Source organism: Aulostomus chinensis, chromosome 6 (assembly GCF_037954235.1).
Source record: "Aulostomus chinensis isolate RoL2024-O1b breed Wild chromosome 6, RoL_Achi_v1.0, whole genome shotgun sequence".
In the NCBI taxonomy this organism is placed as follows: Eukaryota; Metazoa; Chordata; class Actinopteri; order Syngnathiformes; family Aulostomidae; genus Aulostomus; species Aulostomus chinensis.
Window position 1 is genome coordinate 6,699,021 of NC_141325.1, and position 21,148 is coordinate 6,720,168.

The 21,148-nt window shown below is 43.9% G+C and overlaps 2 protein-coding genes across 3 annotated transcripts in view; both read left to right on the plus strand.

The window, feature by feature from the left end:
* The window catches only part of LOC147259885 (coronin-1C-A), a 33,932-nt gene extending 22,483 nt beyond the window's left edge, over positions 1 to 11,449 (plus strand). For both annotated transcript variants that reach the window (XM_086206118.1, XM_086206119.1), the window contains exons 3-11: positions 2,958 to 3,080; positions 5,308 to 5,437; positions 5,554 to 5,735; positions 6,111 to 6,230; positions 6,329 to 6,430; positions 6,567 to 6,712; positions 6,909 to 6,966; positions 7,070 to 7,309; positions 8,899 to 11,449. In XM_086206118.1, the coding sequence (XP_086062244.1) occupies positions 2,958 to 3,080; positions 5,308 to 5,437; positions 5,554 to 5,735; positions 6,111 to 6,230; positions 6,329 to 6,430; positions 6,567 to 6,712; positions 6,909 to 6,966; positions 7,070 to 7,309; positions 8,899 to 9,018 (1,221 nt within the window). In that variant the 3' untranslated portion in view covers positions 9,019 to 11,449. The remainder of the gene's footprint in view (positions 1 to 2,957; positions 3,081 to 5,307; positions 5,438 to 5,553; positions 5,736 to 6,110; positions 6,231 to 6,328; positions 6,431 to 6,566; positions 6,713 to 6,908; positions 6,967 to 7,069; positions 7,310 to 8,898) is intronic.
* Positions 11,450 to 13,473: 2,024 nt separating this feature from the next.
* On the plus strand, positions 13,474 to 16,793 carry tmem119a (transmembrane protein 119a). Its single transcript, XM_086205298.1, has 2 exons — positions 13,474 to 13,525; positions 15,706 to 16,793. Exon 2 carries the CDS (start codon positions 15,721 to 15,723, stop codon positions 16,441 to 16,443), a length of 723 nt encoding a protein of 240 aa, XP_086061424.1. The 5' UTR covers positions 13,474 to 13,525; positions 15,706 to 15,720; the 3' UTR covers positions 16,444 to 16,793.
* Positions 16,794 to 21,148: the final 4,355 nt, after the last annotated feature.

The following is a 21,148-nucleotide window of genomic DNA, read 5'->3' on the forward strand; positions in this document are numbered from 1 at the left end:
ATGTCAGGGTGTGTTTGCTGGTCAGGGTGAGGTTCAGACCTTGTGATTTGTTCATATACTACACGCACACAGTTTGTTCTCACATAGTTTGGACTTTGATCACACAGGTTGGAGTTGGAGTATGTGTCACAGCCCAACTCTGTATCAGTCAGGTGACCTCATGTTTTCATATAGTACTAAATCTTCTTGGGACTTGTATAGAGTTGGAGCCATTGTCAGACTGTACTGACCAGGTGGATGCAGTCGGTGCCACTGAACGTAAACAGAACACTGAGGTATGAATCATGTTACTTGAGGACCTTTCATAGATGCACTGTACGAACCCCAAACTTATCAAGATGTAAAAGCCAGGTATTTGGTTGTTTTTGGCCTCATTTTGTACTGGTAACATGGCTGCAGCACACTTTGGGTCATATCCTTTCTTCTGCGCATTTAAACCATGTTCCACCCCCCGCGTGAACCAGGGTAATTGTAGCTGACAATATACCTCTATATGTACAACCTCATGATGTGTTTTACATGTGTGAAAAGGGAAACTCAGGATAATGTCTGTTTGGACCCAATTGTCAGTCCTGGCCATGTTGTCTTCTCAGTGAAGCAAGAGGATTTTGAACAATTCAACACTTGTGTCTCATTGTGTATCATCACATCACTAAGGTTTCCTTTGTTGACCAGCTGAACTGAAGCTTTGAATGTCCAGAATCTTTGCAGCTCAATCTTTAGGCCAATATTAACTTCATTCTCTATCTCTCTGACAGCTCCTTTGTTTTGAAAGTTTAGTCTCATGTCATGCAATCATCTGACAACAGAGGCCGCGTTTTTTTCAGTTTGGGTTGAGCACAAACGTCTTTGGAACTTTGGGAGGGTCACTTGACTCACACCATTAGTCTGGGACTGACTGACTGACCACGCCATCATTGTTGTTCTTGCAAGTTCACTCGAAAAGTAGAATTTAGCGTATTGTAATCCTGAAGAATACAACTCTGTATGCCCACATTTACTGCCACACTGTAACTAGTGATTTATTGATTTGACGTCAGCGTCAGGTGGACAAGCTTGAATTTAAAGTGGGAAGAATGTGACTCACGAGCAATTAAATGCCTTTTGAGAAAATTTAAGTTAAATAAAACATAAAGCAGTTGCATAACATGCTATTGCCGGTAACAATATATTGAAGGTGGTGAACAGTGCTTGTTACAGTGATGCTGGCACAGAATATACCATACAGCTGTTGAAACCCAAATTTGTTTGGAGGACACTGTCACTGTAAATTGCATGAACATGGTTAGTGACTGTTAGGTCCATCATGCTTGGTTTGATTGCTTACGTATATATTGTTTGAACTAACATTAGTGGCCAGTTAAAGTCATGTTTTGTGTAGTTGCAAACACATTACCAAGTATAAACTCCTGAGATTTAGTAGGTCGTCCTGAGCCATTATTGCCGCTCTTCCCTGTGTAATGGCAGACTAGCTGTGGGCACTGAGTGAGTTTTCTCCCTCTGTATTGGGGAAGCCAAGCCATCAAGCTTTAAATAGGGCCGCAGCAGCGCCGCTCTTTCCACAATAAGTGACATCATCTCTCTGGCCCTGCGGTGGTACTTGGCGTCAGCAGCACAGAATAGGGCGTGTCTCTAACACCCAGACAGAACAGCACCGTTTTGCGAAGTCATATCACCTTGTAGAAAACACCTGGGACTCCTGCTAGAGTCCAGAGGTCACATGCAGCTTCAGGTTAATTTTAGGAGGATAATGGTTGGTTATCTTCTAGTCTGTGAGTTGTATAAGTTGGTTATGTAAAGCCTGCAGTTTAGTCTTTAATTCAGGGCTGCCATTTTTAGTAAGGAGATGTTGTGAAGAACTAAACATCTGTTGGCATGCATCTACGGTATAATGACGTCACCACTAATAACTTCCCTTAATTACAGTGGGGGTGGTTCAATGGGGGGTAAATCTAATCTCAGTTTGCCTCTGTGTAGCACCAGTAAAACCTTGGCTTCATTTTTTGGCTAGGCCATGGAGGGATTTTCTGGTTGTGGGCAGTTGTTTTTGTTTGTTTTGTGCTAATAATTAATTGTGGCATGTGAGAAAATATCACACTGAATGCTTTGGTAAGGGGATTTTGTGTGACTTCTAAGATTGCTGTGGCTCCAGAGTTACAGCATGCTGTCCACTAATATCTAGGTTGTGGTTCAATCCCCAACTCCTCATGTCCTTGAGCAAAACCCTGGACCCTGATTTGCCTCTGATGGGAGGCTCATACTGTTCCATTATGTGTCACGATGGATGAAAGCAATGTTGCAAAGCGGTTTGACTGGGATTAAGTGAGAAAATTGCTATGTAAATGCAGTCTACACCTGAATAAAATCAGTCTTAGTCAAACCTGTCACCTGAATGTAGATTAATGAGTTAAAGTGTTTATATATTGGTAAAAAAGTATAATTATATAAATAATTTTTGGAAGCGTTGATTGTGAATAGTAGTCAATTGACATAAAGATACCTGGCAACTATTTCTCAATAATAAAAGTTGAATGTGTTGTAGGTTTTGTTTGTTAGCTGTTTTAGTTTTAGACTGCTGACTTAACAAGACAACATGTCTGAAGTTGTCGGAGTAATCGACATTGAATTTGGTTGTTATTTGCAGCACTATAGTGAAATTAAACACACATCTTACTTTTTTATTTTTTTATTTTTTGGTTGATTTGCAGCTCATGTGTAATTTTCTGCTCCCTTACTTTCCTCTGCTGAGTGAATCTCTTCAAGCTTCTTTTCCTCTATCGTGTGTGTGTGTGCGTGTGTGTACACGTGCTTGTTGTTTGGCAGGTGGGATTTAGGATTATAGAGTAATTGTCTTGTTTCAGTACATGCTCACTTATCCAGCATGGGCCATGTTGTTTAAGCAGGACCAGACTTGGACTGATCTCATTACTCTGTGTTGTTTGTCTTTGTCTTCACAGACAGGCCGCATTGACAAAGCCTACCCGACGGTGTGTGGTCACACAGGCCCAGTCTTAGACATTGACTGGTGTCCCCACAATGATCAGGTCATCGCCAGTGGCTCTGAGGACTGCACAGTGATGGTAAGGTTTATCTCACCTGAACACCTGAAGTCAAGACCTCTGGGGGAAAAAAAGGCAACACAAATTTTTTAAGCTTCAGGTTAGAAACATTGTGTTGTTATTGCGAAAGACGGGCCTGTTATAACTCATGGATGGGTGTAGTCCCTCGCCCTCTGGATTAGATTAGACTCAAATATGTGTTGTAGAAATCAGAGCTGGGGAATTATTTAGCTGTTTATTGAGCTGAGGTCACCAACTTTTTTGAGACTGTAGTTGCCGTTTCCTCTGTATGTCCTTATTTGGGTTTAGAGGCTGAGACCAATGCACAGCCCGTAAAATGTTGTCACTACTTCCTCACCTGAAAGTCCTGACTTCCTGCTGAACCTTCTCTGTGTCTGCTCCATGCTTGCAGAGGTATAACCCACGCACTCTATTTGTAGCATTGCATTGACAGAATTTCTCTTCCATCATACATAATGTTTAATTTAGATTAGGTCGGAGTGGGCGGTCCAACGAGTGTGTGTAGCCACTCCTGATGGGGACTTGGCTTTAACATCAGAAATTGGATTTTAACTGTCATATCATTTGAAGCACACAGTGGACCTCAGCTAACCAGTGTCAGTTTACTCAAACATCTACAAGCAGCCTTTCATTACCTACAATGTGCAGAAAACATTCCCTCTGATTTGACAGGTTTTTTTTTTCCAGCAGGTCTTAGCACAAGTTCTGACATTATTAAACTAGACACGGACCAGTCAGATATGATCCACACAGTTATTATGTCTTCAGTATGTGGAGGCGGGTTTCCCCATTCAAATAAAACAACTTGCCAATGTTTTTTCCCCAAAGAAAATCCTGCATTTCCTGTTATTTGTGTGTACACGTACATGCACGCGCACACACACACACACACACACACACACACACACACACACACACTGCTGTGTAGTGTGATAAGATCTTGACCTTCGACCAAGTATGAATGAGAAGTCGATGGAACTTCTACCTCCAAGCAATAAATAGTTGAGTGTCACACCCCCCAGCCATAAGTCATGGACCTCTGTGGTTAAAATGAATCAGAAAAAATATAAATTTGAAAAAAATCCCTAAAAGAAAAAGGGCTTCTGTATGTATGTTGACTGTCTGTTTCTGCACAATTTGACTGCAGAGTCCAGTCACCAGTCTTGTACTGTATGATTTAGCACATATTTGAGAGTTCGATCAGACAGCACACATACAAAACGAGAGGACATGGACGAGCCTTCAACTGTTAAGGCATCCGCAGTGTTAAGGACAGCCCTTCTCCATCTCCAGATCAGTTTTTGGTCAAGGCTTGTAAAACTGGATGGGTTAGTTGTGAGTCAGATGAGCTTTTAGGTTCATTGCCGAGTCTTTGTCAACTTACCAGCTTGTTCATGTTCACGGGTGCTCCTCTCTCATTAGGGTTAGAGCCAAACCTCCCACACAGAATCAAAGAGTTTTTGACTTCCTTGAAGGCCTATGACACAGACAGCAGACCAGAGGACAAAGAAATTGGGACTTTTGAAAATGTTGCCTCATTTTTTGTGTTAGCAACATGATGATAGAAATGGAGGATATTGGGATGTTTGTGCTATGGCCCTGAAGCTCCCTGCGTCACTGCTGAACGCAGACATGTCAGCTAATCTACTTTAACCCAGACAGCGGTACGACCTCCTGCACTGGATTGTCTTTACAGCCACACAGGAGAGGTACCAGGTGGGTATCGGACAGGGAAACATCTCGTTCTGATGATGGAAACCAGATTCTTTCACTTCAAAGATGAGGAGCTTTTTTTCAAAAGTCATTGAAGCATGAGGCACATTCTGGTTTAATGTGGATTTAGTGTGGCGCAGATGGTCTGCAGGTTAGTTTGATTGTCCTTGGAACTGGACAGAAGCTGTGAACAATATTTGACGGTACTGCAGGTGAGGATGTTCTGTAAATGAAAACTTGTCATAGTGTTTGTTTTTCAACTGAACGTTCTAAATCAGGTACAGTTATACTCACTGTAAACCCCTAACACACAAAGTATGAATATCCATTTCTCACCAAATCACATGCTGTGGTTAGAAGCGGAGTTCTTGGTTGCTGCTGCCCCCCTGAGGTTGCTTTTGCATACTACATATAGGTGATCGTCATGCAGCAGCACGTCTGAGGAAGAAGTCTCCTGAGGGCCTCTTTATCTCTTCCCTTCTCTTGACCTTTGACATGGTTATGTGTTCTACAGGTATGGCAGATTCCCGAGAATGGCCTCGTCACTTGCATGTCTGAGCCAGTAGTGGTACTGGAGGGACACTCTAAGCGAGTTGGCATCATCACGTGGCACCCAACAGCGCGCAATGTCCTCCTCAGTGCAGGTGTTTGTCATTACACTTACAAAAACCTACTTGAGGTGGCTATTACAACATGCTCAAATATAATGTTCCCATTTACATGTTCCGGTATGTTCAACTCAAATTCTCTCTGTGGCCAGGTTGTGACAATCAGATCTTCATCTGGAACGTGGGCACTGGTGAGGCCATGATCACCCTAGAGGACATGCACCCTGACGTCATTTACAACGTGTGCTGGAACCGCAATGGCAGCCTCATCTGCACCGCCTGCAAGGACAAGTCAATCCGTGTCATTGACCCCCGGAAGGAGACCGTTGTTGCAGTCAGCACTCCTTTAAAACATTTTTTTTGTTGTGATGGCATTTATGTTCCATTGTGTATGCTATATGTGGAAGGTACAAATCAATCAAGGTGGGGTCACAGATGAGGAGAATTTTCTTGCTGTAAACCCTCAGGTTTCGTCCCTGTCAGGTCTCCTTGATTAAGACTCCGTTCTCATAATTCGAGTCAGTCAAAGGTTTTAGGTTGGAATGTGTTTCTCTGTCCTTGATGTTGATCATATAAACAGCTGATGAGTTCATTTCGTCAGTTTAAACACGTGTAAAGAATGTGGGGTGACCTGGGTAGTTTAGAAAAGCTGGCTGACTTATAGATGTATTTCTGGAAATGGTGATTAATTCCATTAACTCTTTCACAGGAGAAGGAGAAGGCACACGATGGCGCACGCCCCATGAGAGCCATTTTCCTGGCTGACGGGAACATCCTCACCACAGGCTTCAGTCGCATGAGTGAGAGACAGTTGGCCCTCTGGAACGGGGTACGAAGCATCGCATTACGAGCTCCATGTTCACATGTTGTTGCATGTTTGCATTCCAGGCTCCCCAAGAACTTTTCTGATTCATCTTTTATTTTCAGCAAAACCTGGATTCCATCACTGTCAATGAGATGGACACCAGCAATGGTGTCCTCTTGCCCTTCTATGACCCTGACACCAATGTTGTGTACCTATGTGGGAAGGTAAAGCACTTGACAGTTAGATTCATCTTTATCATAATGACACATGATTGTGACTCTAGATTTCATCTGAGAATTGTCAGAACCCTGAGATCAAGCATATTTATTTCCCTTTTTTATTTATTTTTTTTTTTTACAGGGAGACAGCAGCATTCGCTACTTTGAAATCACAGATGAGGCTCCATATGTTCACTTCCTCAGCACCTTCGCCACCAAGGAGCCTCAGAGGGGCATGGGCTTCATGCCAAAGAGGGGCCTTGATGTCAATAAGTGTGAAATAGCAAGGTAAGACAAACCAAGATGAAAAGATCCTCTTTCTGATACTAGGAAGCAGTTTGAGGTTTTACATCTGCTGTGGAATTCCTACCTTCACCACTAGGGGCCAGCACAGAAGCTCTTTTGGGACAGTCAACTGGACTCTTACCTCTGTAGATGAATGTCTTGGATTTTGGGTAATCACATGTATTTTGTATGTTGCTAGGTTCTTTAAACTGCATGAAAGGAAGATTGAGCCTGTCGTGATGACCGTACCTAGAAAGGTGAGTCGTCACTCCTCTGCAGCCACATCAGACATTGCTGCGAGTCAATCATGTTCTCCTGATCAAGTTCCTAACACTTCATCACTCTGTCCTTCTCCATCAGTCGGACCTGTTCCAAGACGACTTGTACCCAGATACAGCTGGTCCAGACCCGGCCCTGGAGGCTGAGGAGTGGTTTGAGGGCAAGAACGGGGACCCCATCCTAATCTCCCTCAAGAACGGCTATGTCCCGGGCAAGAATCGTGAATTCAAGGTTGTCAAAAAGAACATTTTGGACAAGGGGTCAAAGAATACAGAGAACTCCAGCCCTGCCATCAAGACCGCCTGCCCAACTCCATCAATTGTGAGTATTTGCATGTTCTAAGGTTGTTTAGAGATTTGATAAATGTTACATCACATGACAAAAGCTGACATTTAATGGCAGCACAAGCACATTTTAAAAAAGACTTTCTACTGACTTAGATCGAGCGTCTGTGTAGAAAGAATATGACTAAAGTATTGCCACAATCAGGCCTTTTATCCTTTAATTAATAACTGCTGTTCCAATCCCCCCCCCAGCATGTCACAAACTACAAAGTGCTGACTAAGAGAACATAAAAGCTTAAAAGAAAACACTTTTAAACTTTAGTTGCAAGCAAATCCCATGATGGGCCTGAGATGTGAACATCCTTAATAACGTCACAGGCAGACACGTTGTTTTGTTGCAACCGGTCGATGGTGAACTCCTGGTTTAGTACCCAGTGGAGGAACATAAAGAACCGTCTGATGACATCAAAAGCTGTTGAGCGCTGATTTGCACTGTGGGGTGAATTGATGGTACCATATGGCACAGCCTCCAACTGTTGGATGTATCTGTTGTTTTTTGGCTTGAGTACCGTGTTTTCCTTCACCTTGATGCCCAATTAGGAAATCCCTCGCGTTACAATTTTTTTTAAAAATATTTTTATATCCATCATTTTTACCAGTGAGCCTCCATTATTACTCCTGACTCACCGCCGTCTGTGTTGGCCCATCACTCCCTGCTGTCACCTCCCTGAGGTGAAAGGTGTCAGACAAACAAATTGCTCTTGTATGTGTGCGATGTAGGAATATTGCTGACTCTTCTCATGAGGTGGTTTGTGGAGATTTTTCAACCAACTCTCTGACTCCCAAACTGTGAGGTAGGCCGCTGCAATGGGCGCCTACTGCTGCTGGGCGTCCTGCCGCACCTCAGCCACAACACAGCCACCCGCCCAGGACCCAGCCCATGTGTTCCTTAGCAGTCGTGCTCTGTAATCACAGCCCACTGGGCTGCAATGAAGTTTGCTGGCGAAATACGTTAACCCCCAAAGTACCAGGCCCTGCCACCTGGCATATAAGCTAGTCAGACAACAGGTAGCACTTTTAGCTATGCTGGCATGTGTGACTTTTTCATAGGATCCTTCGACTGAAATACATTCTCTCGTATCCGTTGGATGGCCTCAACTCTTTCTCTTGTACCAAATGAGGTTGACATTTCTGTCATTGGATAAAAAGACTCAACAGCTTGACTTTTCACCTAAAGCCGTTCTCAGTTCAAAATTTTACCCCTGTATTCATCGCAATGTGAAACACGCTGAGCTGATCCCCACTGGCCTCAGCTGTACTTCGCTTGCTGATAACTAGCTATTGTAAGCATGCTACCAGGCTTAACAGTGACTATGAACACGCGCTCTCACACACACACACACACACACACACACACACACACACACGTTATACCTGCCACACATCGGCATGTGGATGTTGGCCTTTGGTTAGATGCATCGCTGTACCTTTGGTTGGGCTTTTTATCATGACTGGTGACTCTTGAGTGTCTCTGCGCTGGCATGTTTGTGCTTCTAATCCTGTGGGGTATTGTAGTTCAGATGTGACCGTGTTTGTGTGCTAACTTGTCTCCCCTGTCTCCTGCAGAAATCGGAAGCCAAGCTGGAAGAGATTTTGAAAGAAATCAAATCCCTCAAGGACCTGGTCAGCAGTCAGGAGAAGCGAATCATCAAACTTGAAGAGCAAATGTCCAAAATTGCCATTTAAGGACCCTTTATCCGACCCGCTACAATTCAGGACGTTCCATTGGCTGGGGGGGTGGGCAGTGACAGTGTTTCGTCTGATGCCTGCCTAGCAACGATCCCTAGCAACATTCCAGAAGAACTTTTTCTTGCCAGCCCCAAACCCTCCCTATAACACAGGTGGAATAAGGACATGTGGCAAATTTAGCAGAAATCTTTCTTTTTGATAACAAAGGACTCTCTTCCTTTTGTTCTGTGGCAGTCATATTTTATTTTGCCTACTTGTACAAAAATCTCAACAGTCCCAACTTGGACTGGTTGTATTCCCCAAATATTTTTTAATTAGTATTTCATGACTCCTGTCTCCCAAATTGTTATGCAGGCAAATTAGAAATTTTGTTTACACCTCTGACAGTATTTCTCTCTCTCTTTTGTAGGAAGATTTAAATTGTAAACAGGAAATCTCAGTGCAGTAGATTGATCATGCAAGTTGTGCACATCAGCACTCGAATGACAATTCTCACTGCACAAATCAGCCATTATTTTTCATTCCCCTCCCCTTCCTGTCATTCCCCTCCACTTCCTGTCATTCCCCTCCACTTCCTGTCATTCCCCTCCCCTTCCTGTCATTCTGATGTGCCCTCCTGACACACAATCATCCCTGTAAACATTCATTCCTTTGCTAACATGCACTTTGTGCTTATTGGGAAAATGAATCACATTCCACAAGTTTCAACTGCAGTTTTTGTGTGGGAGGGAAAAAACATTCCAATAATGTTCCTTTTTGGGGGGGGTGGGGGGGGGGTGAAACACACGATTCTGTAGTATCCCACGATTCTGAAGTATCCCAGTTGCACTAGATTGGTGGTTTTTATTGTGATTTTTAATGTGAGGCTTACAGAAAGATCAACTTTGTGGATTTTCCGACCTTCCACAGAAGATCTCTGTCAGCTCTGTTTGTTTTTGTCACCAATCTCAGTGTTAATCTACTGGCTCACCTAAATGTAGTGGGATTATTTGGGGGGGGGGGGGGGGTCTTTTTTCCTTTTGAATTGCACGCCATCTCCAGAGTAAATCTTTATTTTCTGCACAAATCAAAAAGGAGCTGACAAGAACAGTAATCACACACTGACTTGTTTGAACCCATCTTGTGATAAACCGGAGACTGCCACAGAAACGCTTCGCTGTAGATCTGAAAACCTAGATTGTGTGAATATGTGCCTCATGTCTTTGGCCTTCTGGATATCTGTCATCATGGATGTTCCTTTGTTGTTTCATGTGGAAGGGGGGGCGGGTTATAAAACAGACTTGCCTCTTGATGGGATGACCTGAATTATTACTTCACTGTTACTTTTAGCCCGTTTCTTGTTCCAGCTGTGCTTATATCCCTCTTAGCACTTCCACCCCCGTTTTTTTTTTTTTAATGGTTGTCCCCCCCCCCCCCAGTCAGTGTGGTTATGAATAATCAGGAACCATTCTATTGTCTAATTTGAAGAGTTCAGTTTCCTTAATTTCGGCCCATGTGAGAAGCTGAGACGGGTTCAGTCTGTTGTTTGCCTTCAATAGTTGTTACCACTGTAAAGACCTGAAAGTGCCATAGAGGAGACCACGGAAGTTTTTGTCGAGGATTGTTGCGCGTGTGTAGTTTAATTTGTGTAGTCAACGGAGGCTTTGATAGGTGCCCTGACATAAAACCACTTTATACGGTGCTACAACTTTGTTCCTGAACGATGTCAGCCATCATCAATACACCGGGCAGCATCATTGATCCAGGTTTGTCAGCAACATCGGGCCCATGATATTTTAACACTTTCCAGCATGGTACGGGTAATCAAACCATTTTTAATAATGACGTCAGCTGAACGCAGAGTCATTGTTGCCTCAAAGTGTAGTTTAGGGTCAAATGGAGTGTTAGTGGAGGGAACCCTGCAGAGTCGATCTAACCTTGAAGATCTGGTCCAACATTATACTGCCCTGTCTTGTGTAGCAGACTCTTGGTTCCTGAAAGCGCTGTCGGCACAAGAAATGAGTTTTGAGAAGTAGTGACTAGCCATGTAAAGGGACACAGTAGGTGGAAGAAATGTGCAGTTGAGGGATAGATGTATGTTTGTAATTAAGGTCTAGAAAATGAGTGAAAGCTGTGTAAATAACATGACCATATTTTCTGTAATTTTTTTTTTTGTTTTTTTTTGTGGTTGTGCTTAAGAGGGTATCTGTAAGGGAGGTGGGTTTTAAATGTTTCCCCCCCGTCTGTGTTCCCTGCACCTTGCCATATTGCATCCTGAAAAGCTGAAGCCTCTGTTGTACTGGATGAATTTCGGAAAAAGAAAAAAAAAAATTCAGAAGACGACGAACCAGGATGAAGCCTCATGTGGAGCTCTGCTCAGCATTTTTGTTCATTATTCTTGCTTCAAGTATCAAACATTGATTATAAAAATAAAGACTTTTTAAAATGGGGTCATGTATTCAACTGGCTAATGTACTGATGACTTCTCCCCCCCCCCCCCCCCCCCCCCCACTTTCAGTCGTAGAGCTACAGTGAGTCATAACAGTCTTCATCCTCTGGCAAGGACGGTTACTATAAACCGTGGAGCTGCGCTTGTGTCAGTCACTGTTATTGTTCCAGCTGTAGAACAGTGGATAAATTGTTCAGTGTGTGACACAACCCCTTTCAGAAATAACTTGGAGCAAATTCTGATGGCGAAACATTTATGATGGTGTTTGAAAGTTTAAAGTCAGCGGAGGGCTAACTGGCAGTAGCTTCCCCGGCCAGTTACTCTCTCTAGGAGCGAGCACAGGGAACATTGCCACAGATTAAAAACTCCAGGAACCGATTCGTCTGGCAGTGAGAAGCTTGATGAGCGTTTACAGAACGCTTTTGGGAAATGCTTCCATGTAAGAGGCCTTCAGTCAATGAGAACATTATGCACTGTAACCATTTCTGGAGTTTGGCCGCAGCACCTGCGATGAAGTAGAATTAAAAAAACAAAACAAAACAAACTTTTTCAGCATTTATTTTACTTCCCTCCCAACAGTTCATAAGGCCCATTTTCTCCTGAAAATATTTGGCGATTAACTTTAATTTTCTTTGTCTAACCACGACTCCATTTGTTGCGAGATTTGAGAGCAAAACTATGACCTCTGTCGTCAGAAAGTTCAACGAAAGGCTAAAGATGTATTGATGCGAAGCCAAAACGTTCCTTAACGTGTGTTTGTTGCCGCTCATCGCCTCTGTTGACCAGTCTTGACCAGAGTGTGACAGCTTGGCTCAAGACTGACTATCGTAGGGGTGTGTGTGTGTTTGTGTGTGTTACATTAACCCCCCCCCCCACAACATCCTATAAAACTTCTGGATTGGACAGAAAAATTTAGATTTCCATTTATGCATTTTTTTTCTTTCGTTGCGGTGTGCATGTTTAGCTCTCAAACTAATTTTGTTTATCTGCATTGTTGCTGAGTCCCAAAGCTATTTAGTTTTGCGCAATGATGCTTGAAACAATACGTGATGCAAATTACTCTTTACAATAATTGTGTGCAAAAAATTTTTTGTCTACTTTTCAAAATGGCCTCCAGAAACTGGAACCTTCTAGAAACACAGTGTACTTATTTAAAAAAACAAAACTCCTCAGGTTTTGAAAACTGCCACCTCATTCTCTGAGCACCTCACACCATTTTTCCAAACAAGTGTCTTGAATCAGAAAGTGAATCGACGCCCTTCATATTTAGAGACTCTCCAGAGATAAGTGCAGCTAAGAGACCATGAAGTTTATATGTTCGCTGTGTACATGTGTTCTGGGATGGGACGTTTGCTTTCTCTCTGTACTGGTCTTGTATGCCCTGCGGAGACAGGCTGTAATCTCAGAGACTTAATTAGAGAGGGCTCAGTGGGAGGCAGCGAAGTTTTGAGACTCGCCCCGCCGATGTACAGAAATACCCTGAAACATGGGACTGGTGTAGCAACGGTAACATCCTCGCTGTGAATTGAAGCGAAAGGCTCAGGTTGATCTATGCCTGTCAGTTTAAAAACACACTCTCTACTAAATTACACTTTATTCCAAAGCAAAGACCCTTTCATGAGACGTGTAGTCCACTTGAGAAGAGCTCCAGATGTGCAGGAGTATAGTCACATTCAATAGCACGTTAATGTTCAGTCTGTTATGAATTAAAAAAAAAAAGTGGAGTAAAAAGTCTGATCTTGAATGTCTCATGAGGGCAGGGACAGGGAGGCAGAGAAAGAGGGAGGAGAAGCTGAAAATAGAGGGATGGACATCAGCAGACTTTTTAGAACTCAGGTTAAAAAAAAACATTCAACACAACTTAGCAGGGAGGGCGAAGGCTTGGAAACTCGTCCACTCTTACTTTCCTCACTTTGTGTTCTCTGGTTTTCCCTCCCTCTCTCTCTCTCTCTCTCTCTCTCTCTCTCTCTCTCTCTCTCTCTCTCTCTCTCTCTCTCTCTCTCTCTCTGTGTCTCACACACACACACACACTCTTGTGCTGCTGAGAAGATAACACTCGGGATCAGCAAAGACCCCGTAAGTACAGATTTATATTTGTTCTTAGTGTTGTTGTTTTTTTTATCCAGAAAAACCCGAAGAGTAGCCAAATACTTCATCTTCCAAGTCTGTCTGTGGGTCCAAGCTTTAGAAGGCATTGTTGGAACGTTCGTATTGTCTGACTCATGAGAAATTATGTTTATATTTAATGTTGTTTGCTCCTAACATCTGTGTGATGAAGAATTATTCAAGTACGTAATTATAGTTTTAAGGTACATCGACTTCATACATACAGAGTTAGAAGAATTAGTGACTTTGCCAATTTAGATTCACATGACATCGGTTAATAAAATTGTTAACTGTTGCAAACTCAATAATCAAATATTTTATAGAAAAAAAAAACTATTCCAGCCGCATCCTAATTATAGGCACAAATGTGATGAATGAAAATGTAACACTGTCAGGGGCCAGTTTTCCCCAAAATGAGCTCTGTTACTTTGAACTTCTTGGTACACTATGATCTAAATACCTCTTGCTACTTTTAATGTGGTGGTTATACATTGTGGGATTTCTACTTTTATGTATGTAATATTTCATTCATGCTCAAGTCTATAGAAGCAATAATAAATGTGCTTATATTGGACTGTAAATCACTAACGTTTCCCTTCTCGTATCTCAAGACTGTGCGATGCGAAAAAGCCAGCAAGTCTCGGCGTGTTTAAGGATGAGCGGAAATCATCAAAAATCAATGTCCGTTGTTCGAGCTCCCAGTTTCATCTCAGATTGTAGTTGGTTCCTCAGTACTTCCAGAGACACGTGTCAAGCCGAGGCGCCGTTGCTGGATGAACTGAATCTGAAGCCTCTGGATGGCCTTCGACCCACCGTGGAATTGCGAGAAATGTAATTACGGGTGTAATTATGGGGCAGAGTGATCCTGTCGCTGTACATCCAGAGGATGAGACCCAGCCTAACATCTGGTGGAGTCTGTACTGGATGTTCGACCACACAAGGAGGGGGTTTCACACCCCAATATGTAAATCAGTGAAGCAGTGTGTTCACTTTAGCATGAAGCTGTTTAGAAGCTTCACAGCAAAACACACTGTAATTACGTGTAAATTTCCACAGATTTTAAACTCAGAAAGTTTCGTTTTCCTGTGACTTCACGCTGACAGGAAGAGAGAGACACAGAGGGACATGAATGGAAGGAAAATAAAGCAGTATGTGGAGGTTAATTAGGTGTGTGGGGCTGATGGGGAATGTATTTCTCTTGGGAAGCAGAAATATCTTCATCAGTGTGTTGCTGCGGGCTGCTGTGAAGCAGCTGCTGCCCACTGTAAATATAGACGCCACAGCCACAGGTCTCCCACGCCTCTCTGCACCCTTTGGAACAGAGCTTCCTGCTAACTTTGGTGTGGTGGATGGGTGGCCTCCCTCTGCCTTACAAATTATAAGGCCTTCAGCACCAAACTCTCTGTCTCCACCCCAAATAAGTAATGGCTACTCTGCTGCTGCTGCTGCTGCTGCTGCTGCTGCTGCTGCTGCTGCTGCTAAAATAGATCTGGTGCAAGACAGATGGAAAGAAACCCATGAGTCAAGGTGGATGCATTATAGATTGAAACAGCTTTTAAACTGTGTTATAATTGACTTCATATGTTTCCAACCTGACTGCACGGTGGAGCAGTGGTCAGCACTGTCGCCTCACAGCAAGAAGGTTCCGGGTTTGAGCCCTGGCTCCAGCACAGGATCTTTCTGTGTGGAATCTCCATGTTCTCCCTGTTCCTGCGTGGGTTCTCTCTGGTACTCCAGCTTCCTCCCACAGTCCAAAGACATCAAGAGGGGATGAGGCTGATTGATACTCTAAATTGACCGTAGGTGTGACTGTGAGTGTGAATGGTTGTCTGTCTCTATGTGTTGGCCCTGTGATGGACTGGCGACCTGTCCAGGGTGAACCCCGCCTCTTGCCTGTAGATGATGGTTCAGGTGGAAAATGCGTGTGTGTGTGTGTGTGTGGGGGGTCAATGAAGTCACTACGTGACTTTTCAGTGCAAGCTAAAGAATAAATTGACAACCACACTTGTGAACCTGTGGGAGTGAAAGTCAGAGATCAGCAAAGGTGACTGAAACCGCTCTTAACATGAATCAAGGTTACAGGCTGACTCAGACTCACCATCTAGGGTCAGACAGACTTGATTCCAACGAGCCTCTTGTTGTTGTTTCAGGATCTGGACGGAAGGATGAAATCCCGCCTGGTGTTTCACATCACCTGTGTGACCCTGTTCTCCCTCTGCTGGGGTGTGTGTCATGCCACGCCTCTGTTCGACAACATGTCCATGGATGGCAGCGGCGATGAAGCAGAGCTGGAGCTCATTTTCCCAACATCTGTCTCCACCCGTGGACCTGTTCAGGTCACTGCTGCTACCAAGGCTCCCACCCTCACCAACACCATCACTACAACCATGATCCGCCTGAAGGACTTTGTCCTGAGCCGAGTGGTGGACTTCCTGCAGGAGAATCTCATCATCATCATTGTTGTGACCTCTCTCCTTATCGTCATGGTCTTCATCATTTGCTGTGCCTCTGCCATGAGTCATAAGCGCAAGTTGGAGGCCTATAAGCCTCCTGCTCATCCAGCCAGGAAGTATATGGCGGATAAAACTGGAGGTCGCAAGAATTCAGGCGACTTCCAGGACAGGCCGTACGCTGTCGACCATGTCAAGAGGGTCCAGACTCAGAGCATGGCCTCCCCCAAGAACCTGCGCCAGCCCTCAAAGGCCCTCGTAGGAGAAAGAGGGCGAGACGTCAGGTCGTCACCTCGCCAGGAGACCAGAAAGGTCAGGGACGTTGAGGCGGCGGAGAAGAGGAGAGATGAGCCCAAGCACAAGGAGCAGTCGAAGCACCGAGAGCAGCAGCAGAGCTCCAGTCATCCAGTGTGCACCTGCCACCTGAAGAAGCACTAGAGGACGCTGAGGTGACCCACCGCAACACAGTCAGGCAGGTTAGCTGCTCCATCACACAGGAGCAAAACATATTCACGCCAACATGAGCTTTTTAAATCGAGAAATATATGTAAGACAAGCTGATGATGAAAACAAGTATTTCTTGAAAAGATTAAAATGTAATTTTAGTGCCCCAAATATCAGGTGCTTGCATTATGAAGATTCAAATTCACACCGAATGGATTCAAATCTTTGAAATCGGATTTATTATCTCGAGGTTCTTCTGCCTCAAACAACCAGTCCAACTGAAGTTCCTCCAAACCTGTATGTATCACATCACAATGAAGTTGACCTTTGGCCTTTTGACTCCCTCTCTCTTCATATATATATAAAAAAATATATATATACACACACATATATACATATATATATGTGTGTGTATATATATATAAAAAATATATATATACACACACATATATACATATATATATGTGTGTGTGTGTGTGTGTGTATATATATATATATATATATATGTACACACACATATATATGTACATACATACATATATATGTACATACATATATATGTACATACACATATGTATTATATATATATAATGTACATACATATATATATATATATAATTTCATGGCAATTATTTGTGCAGTCCCAGCGACTCAACTTTGGGCCACTAAAATATTCGGAGCTCATGTTTGAGTCCATGTGCACAGCTGTGCCAAATTAATAGAAGTTTTCTCAGTGATTGATTACCCTAACTCGACTGGGACAGAAGCGTTCATGTATGGATGGATGTATAGCGGACATATGGACAGCCTGAAAGTGTAATTCCCTCAAGGCATTCTTGACATATCGCGTTCATGCTCAATGACAGCGACCTTGACCTTTGACCACCAAAGTCTTTTCAGTTCATCCTTGAGTCCGTGTGGACGTTTGTGCCAAATTTGTACAAATTTCCTCCGTGCGTTCCGAATATACAGTGCTAAGTAGAATTTGAGGGACGAGTGTACGTATGGACAGACTGGCCTCTGCCCGTGGCCATCGCCGGCATGGAGTCACCAGAAGATGTGGGCCTAAGAGCGCCGGAGGTCTTTCAGCCGTTACAACCTCACATCGTATATCCTGCTGTTCATTTACCATCAGTTGGTAAAATAAAGGTTTTCCATACAGAAGAAGAAAACGGATTCAGATACTAAAATACACTTTGAGCAGCTTGTTTATTTACCGTGTGCGCCAAATAGAAAAGACAAAATAGTTCACGGGTTTAATTCCGTCTCTGGATCATTTCTCCCGCCACTGAGAGGACGGAGGTATCTCCCTCCACGTCCTGCTGTGCGCGATGAGACCACTCCAGCTCGGTGACAGCCGAGAGTTTTGGCTGAATCAGAAACATCTTTGGTCCTGTAAATAAGGCAACATGAGATGCAACTACTTGTTTACTTTGAAAAGAAATTATACCTTTAGTGTTACCTTCATACGACTTTCATTTGTTTTATTTGTATCGTTTTTACATCATTTAACTTTGAAAGCCATTACTCGAAATCATGTGACAGCTCCTCTCTCAGGTGGCTGAGCTGAACACATCTATCTGATATCTATTCTATTAATGGTTAATTTGTTGAGTATCTATGTCTGTGTCTTATTTTAATTAATAATTTTGTGTCCATAGTAAAAACAAAAAGTGGAAAACACATTTGTTTTAGTTTTTTTTGGTGAAAACACTTTGTGAATGGTAGTTTTTAGTGCTAGACTTCCTTCTGTATAACGTAACTTAAAGGGATCTCGTTCTCGGTTCTTATTTCCCGGTTGAACACGTTTTGGGGGGGCAGAGAGTCTGCTTGCGAGGTTGGTAGATCTCAGGTGGTCATAAAAATGAATAAGTGACAATAAAAAGATAAATAATTTATCACATTTATCTGATTTGATTTAATAATTCAGATCACACGTGTGAAAAGCCTCCACCTCACTGTCTCAGTTCTTGTGCATCTTAACCAAGTGTGTGATATTCACTTTGTGCCATTTATGCTTCAGACTCGTGTGTTTCCATGGAACCTCTGTCTTCAGATTCTCCCTCTGTACGTGACAGCTTTCTTGTTTACAAAAATGACATTTTGTTCTACTCATGTTTAATAAAACTGTTGACAGCGATGTTTCTGTCGTTATTTAAAATGTCGCCGTGGAAATGCTGGCGAGACGAAACAGGAATACAATCCCAGCCTAAGATTAGAAAGAAGAAAAAAAAAATGAGGGGAAAAAAAAAACGATTCTTGCTACGTGCACATTATGTTCCGCTGAGGAATCTGTAATTTTGTACGCTGCAGAATCATGGGTGACTATTTTTAAGGTCATTACCAAAATACCAGACTTGTAAGACACGTTCTGTGGAGACGTTCTGGTTTCTTCTGATACTCCACTTGTCAAGTGTTTGGCCTCGGTGAGTCGGCTGGCACCATCACACCCAAACACACAGCCTGGAGAAGGTATCAGAGCCTTTTGTCCTTCGCTGGCCACTGTACAAGATGGTTTTAATATTTCAACAACAGAGGAAAAGCTCTTTGATCCACAACAAGAGCACATCTAGTGTCAAATCATGGAGACACTGATTTGTTCCAGGCAATTCACAAATAACAACAAAAACAGCAAAAACAACAACAACAACAACAAACGTATGATAACACTCACAAGTCCATGAGAGTTTTGATTCATCAGGTCTTATATCAGGATTTATATCACCTGTGTTCACCAGGGACCCGTGGTTAAAAGGATTCAAACACAAATCATTTCTTACGTAAAGATTCATCTGATTCTTGAAGCAGATCCGTTAACAACAGATCAAACATCAAAGATGATGCCGGTGACAAAAGCCGTGAGTGTAACTCAGGTGGCGGTGAAATGGGAGCTCCCACACACAGCTCACATTTCAGATTCCCTCCTCTTTTGTCAAGGAGATGCTAAATAATTCGAGATAATACAACCCCTCCACTTTCACTCTTCCCAGCAGGTGACAGGATGCCACAGGACCACCTGGATACATGAGTCTGTTTGACCCCTGCTAATCTCAGACAAGGGGATGTTAATCTTCTCTTTTCTTTCGGGGGGGGGGGGGGGGGTGTCCCTGAACATCTCACTGTCTTCCGTTGACATAAACAGACTCCAATCAATTTGAATGGTGAAGAGAATCCAGCAAAGGTAACACAGCACCTTGAAAGTGTCGTTAAACTTTGATGAGCATCTGCCTGGAATTCTCGACGACAGAAGAGGATCTTTAGAGAGACCACGAGGATGTGAGGAGCAGACGATACCGGGACAGAGGAATGGTACATAATCTCAGGTTCTGTTGAAATAGGAATTTCCTGTCAGTCTTTGTTTTGGGTGAGTCTGATGTGTTCGTGTTATTGGCCCTCACAGTGAGTCATGCCTTGGTGCAGATGTGGAGTCCTTCTGGTTCTCTGTGTCTGTCCTCTCGCCTGCATCGCTGCGTCTCCATGTCCAACTGGCTGCTGCTGTCTCCGTCCAGGATTTTTGGTTCTGTGTGAATCCCTGGGGCTCCGCTCACTTCCTCGCTCTGTTCCTTTGAGTACCTTAGCCCTGTCTGTGGCAAGGAACCAGCTCTGTAATGTAGACCACCTTCTCCGTCCCTTCTCTGGCCTGCAGGAGCTCAGTCTCAGTCATAACCTGCTGGCCCGCTTCCCTCGTGGGCTACCTCCAAGCCTGGAGTCCCTGCTGCTGCAAGAGAACCGCATCACTTACATCACCTCAGGTGCTCTAAGGCAGCTGGGGAACCTCACTCGCTTGGATCTGGAGGATAACCGCATCCGTGCCATCCAGCCTGGGGCACTTCAGGGTCTTCACAAGCTGCAGGTCCTCACACTGAAGGGCAACCAACTTACAAGTCTTCCTCTGAGCCTCCCTGTCTCTTTGACCCACTTAGACCTCTCTGCAAACTGTATCTCAGTCCTGGACCTGCCCTCCCTGTCCGCCCTGGTCAACCTGCAGGTGCTGAAGATCAACAGTAACTGCCTGCGCTCCGTCCCAGAGAGTGCCTTTGACAGGCTGCCAAGCCTCCGATCTGTGGACCTCACAAACAACCTGTGGGTGTGTGAGTGTGACATTTTGTATCTTTACCGCTGGCTGCTAAGTGGAAGGCTGAAGATGGCCACAGATCTGGTGTGCACCGAGCCAGTCCACTTGGCCCACCGGCTGCTTCTGAACCTGTCCGTCATGGCAATTTGTCCTGGTGTCCTGAAGCCGCACAAGAGGACCCACCAGCTGGAGACGGCGGTCCCCACGGTGCCAGGTGACCAAACGTCACTGGATGAGAGGAGGGAACCCTCTGCCAGAGAAGCTCCCATGACCCGGATCATACCTGAACCCCACTCTTTAGAGTCTCTCAGTTATGAGGATTGTTTGTCTTCAAATAAAACACAAACTATGAGTCCGTCCTATTTGACTATTTCTGACGAGGAGCAAGAGTGGCGAGACAACACCACAGGTCAGTACATTCAAACAACTGCAACTCCTTCTGAAGGAACCCGGTATTTGTTTTCCACCCACATAGACTCTCCCTCGTCTGCCCCCTTCACACGGGTGCTCACACAGCAGGATCCAGTGGTCGTCTACCTGCTGGCTGTCTTGTGTGTTCTGGTCTTCGTCCTGCTGCTGGTAGTGTTACTGGTACTGAGAAAGCTGCTTCGGCACCAGCAGAGA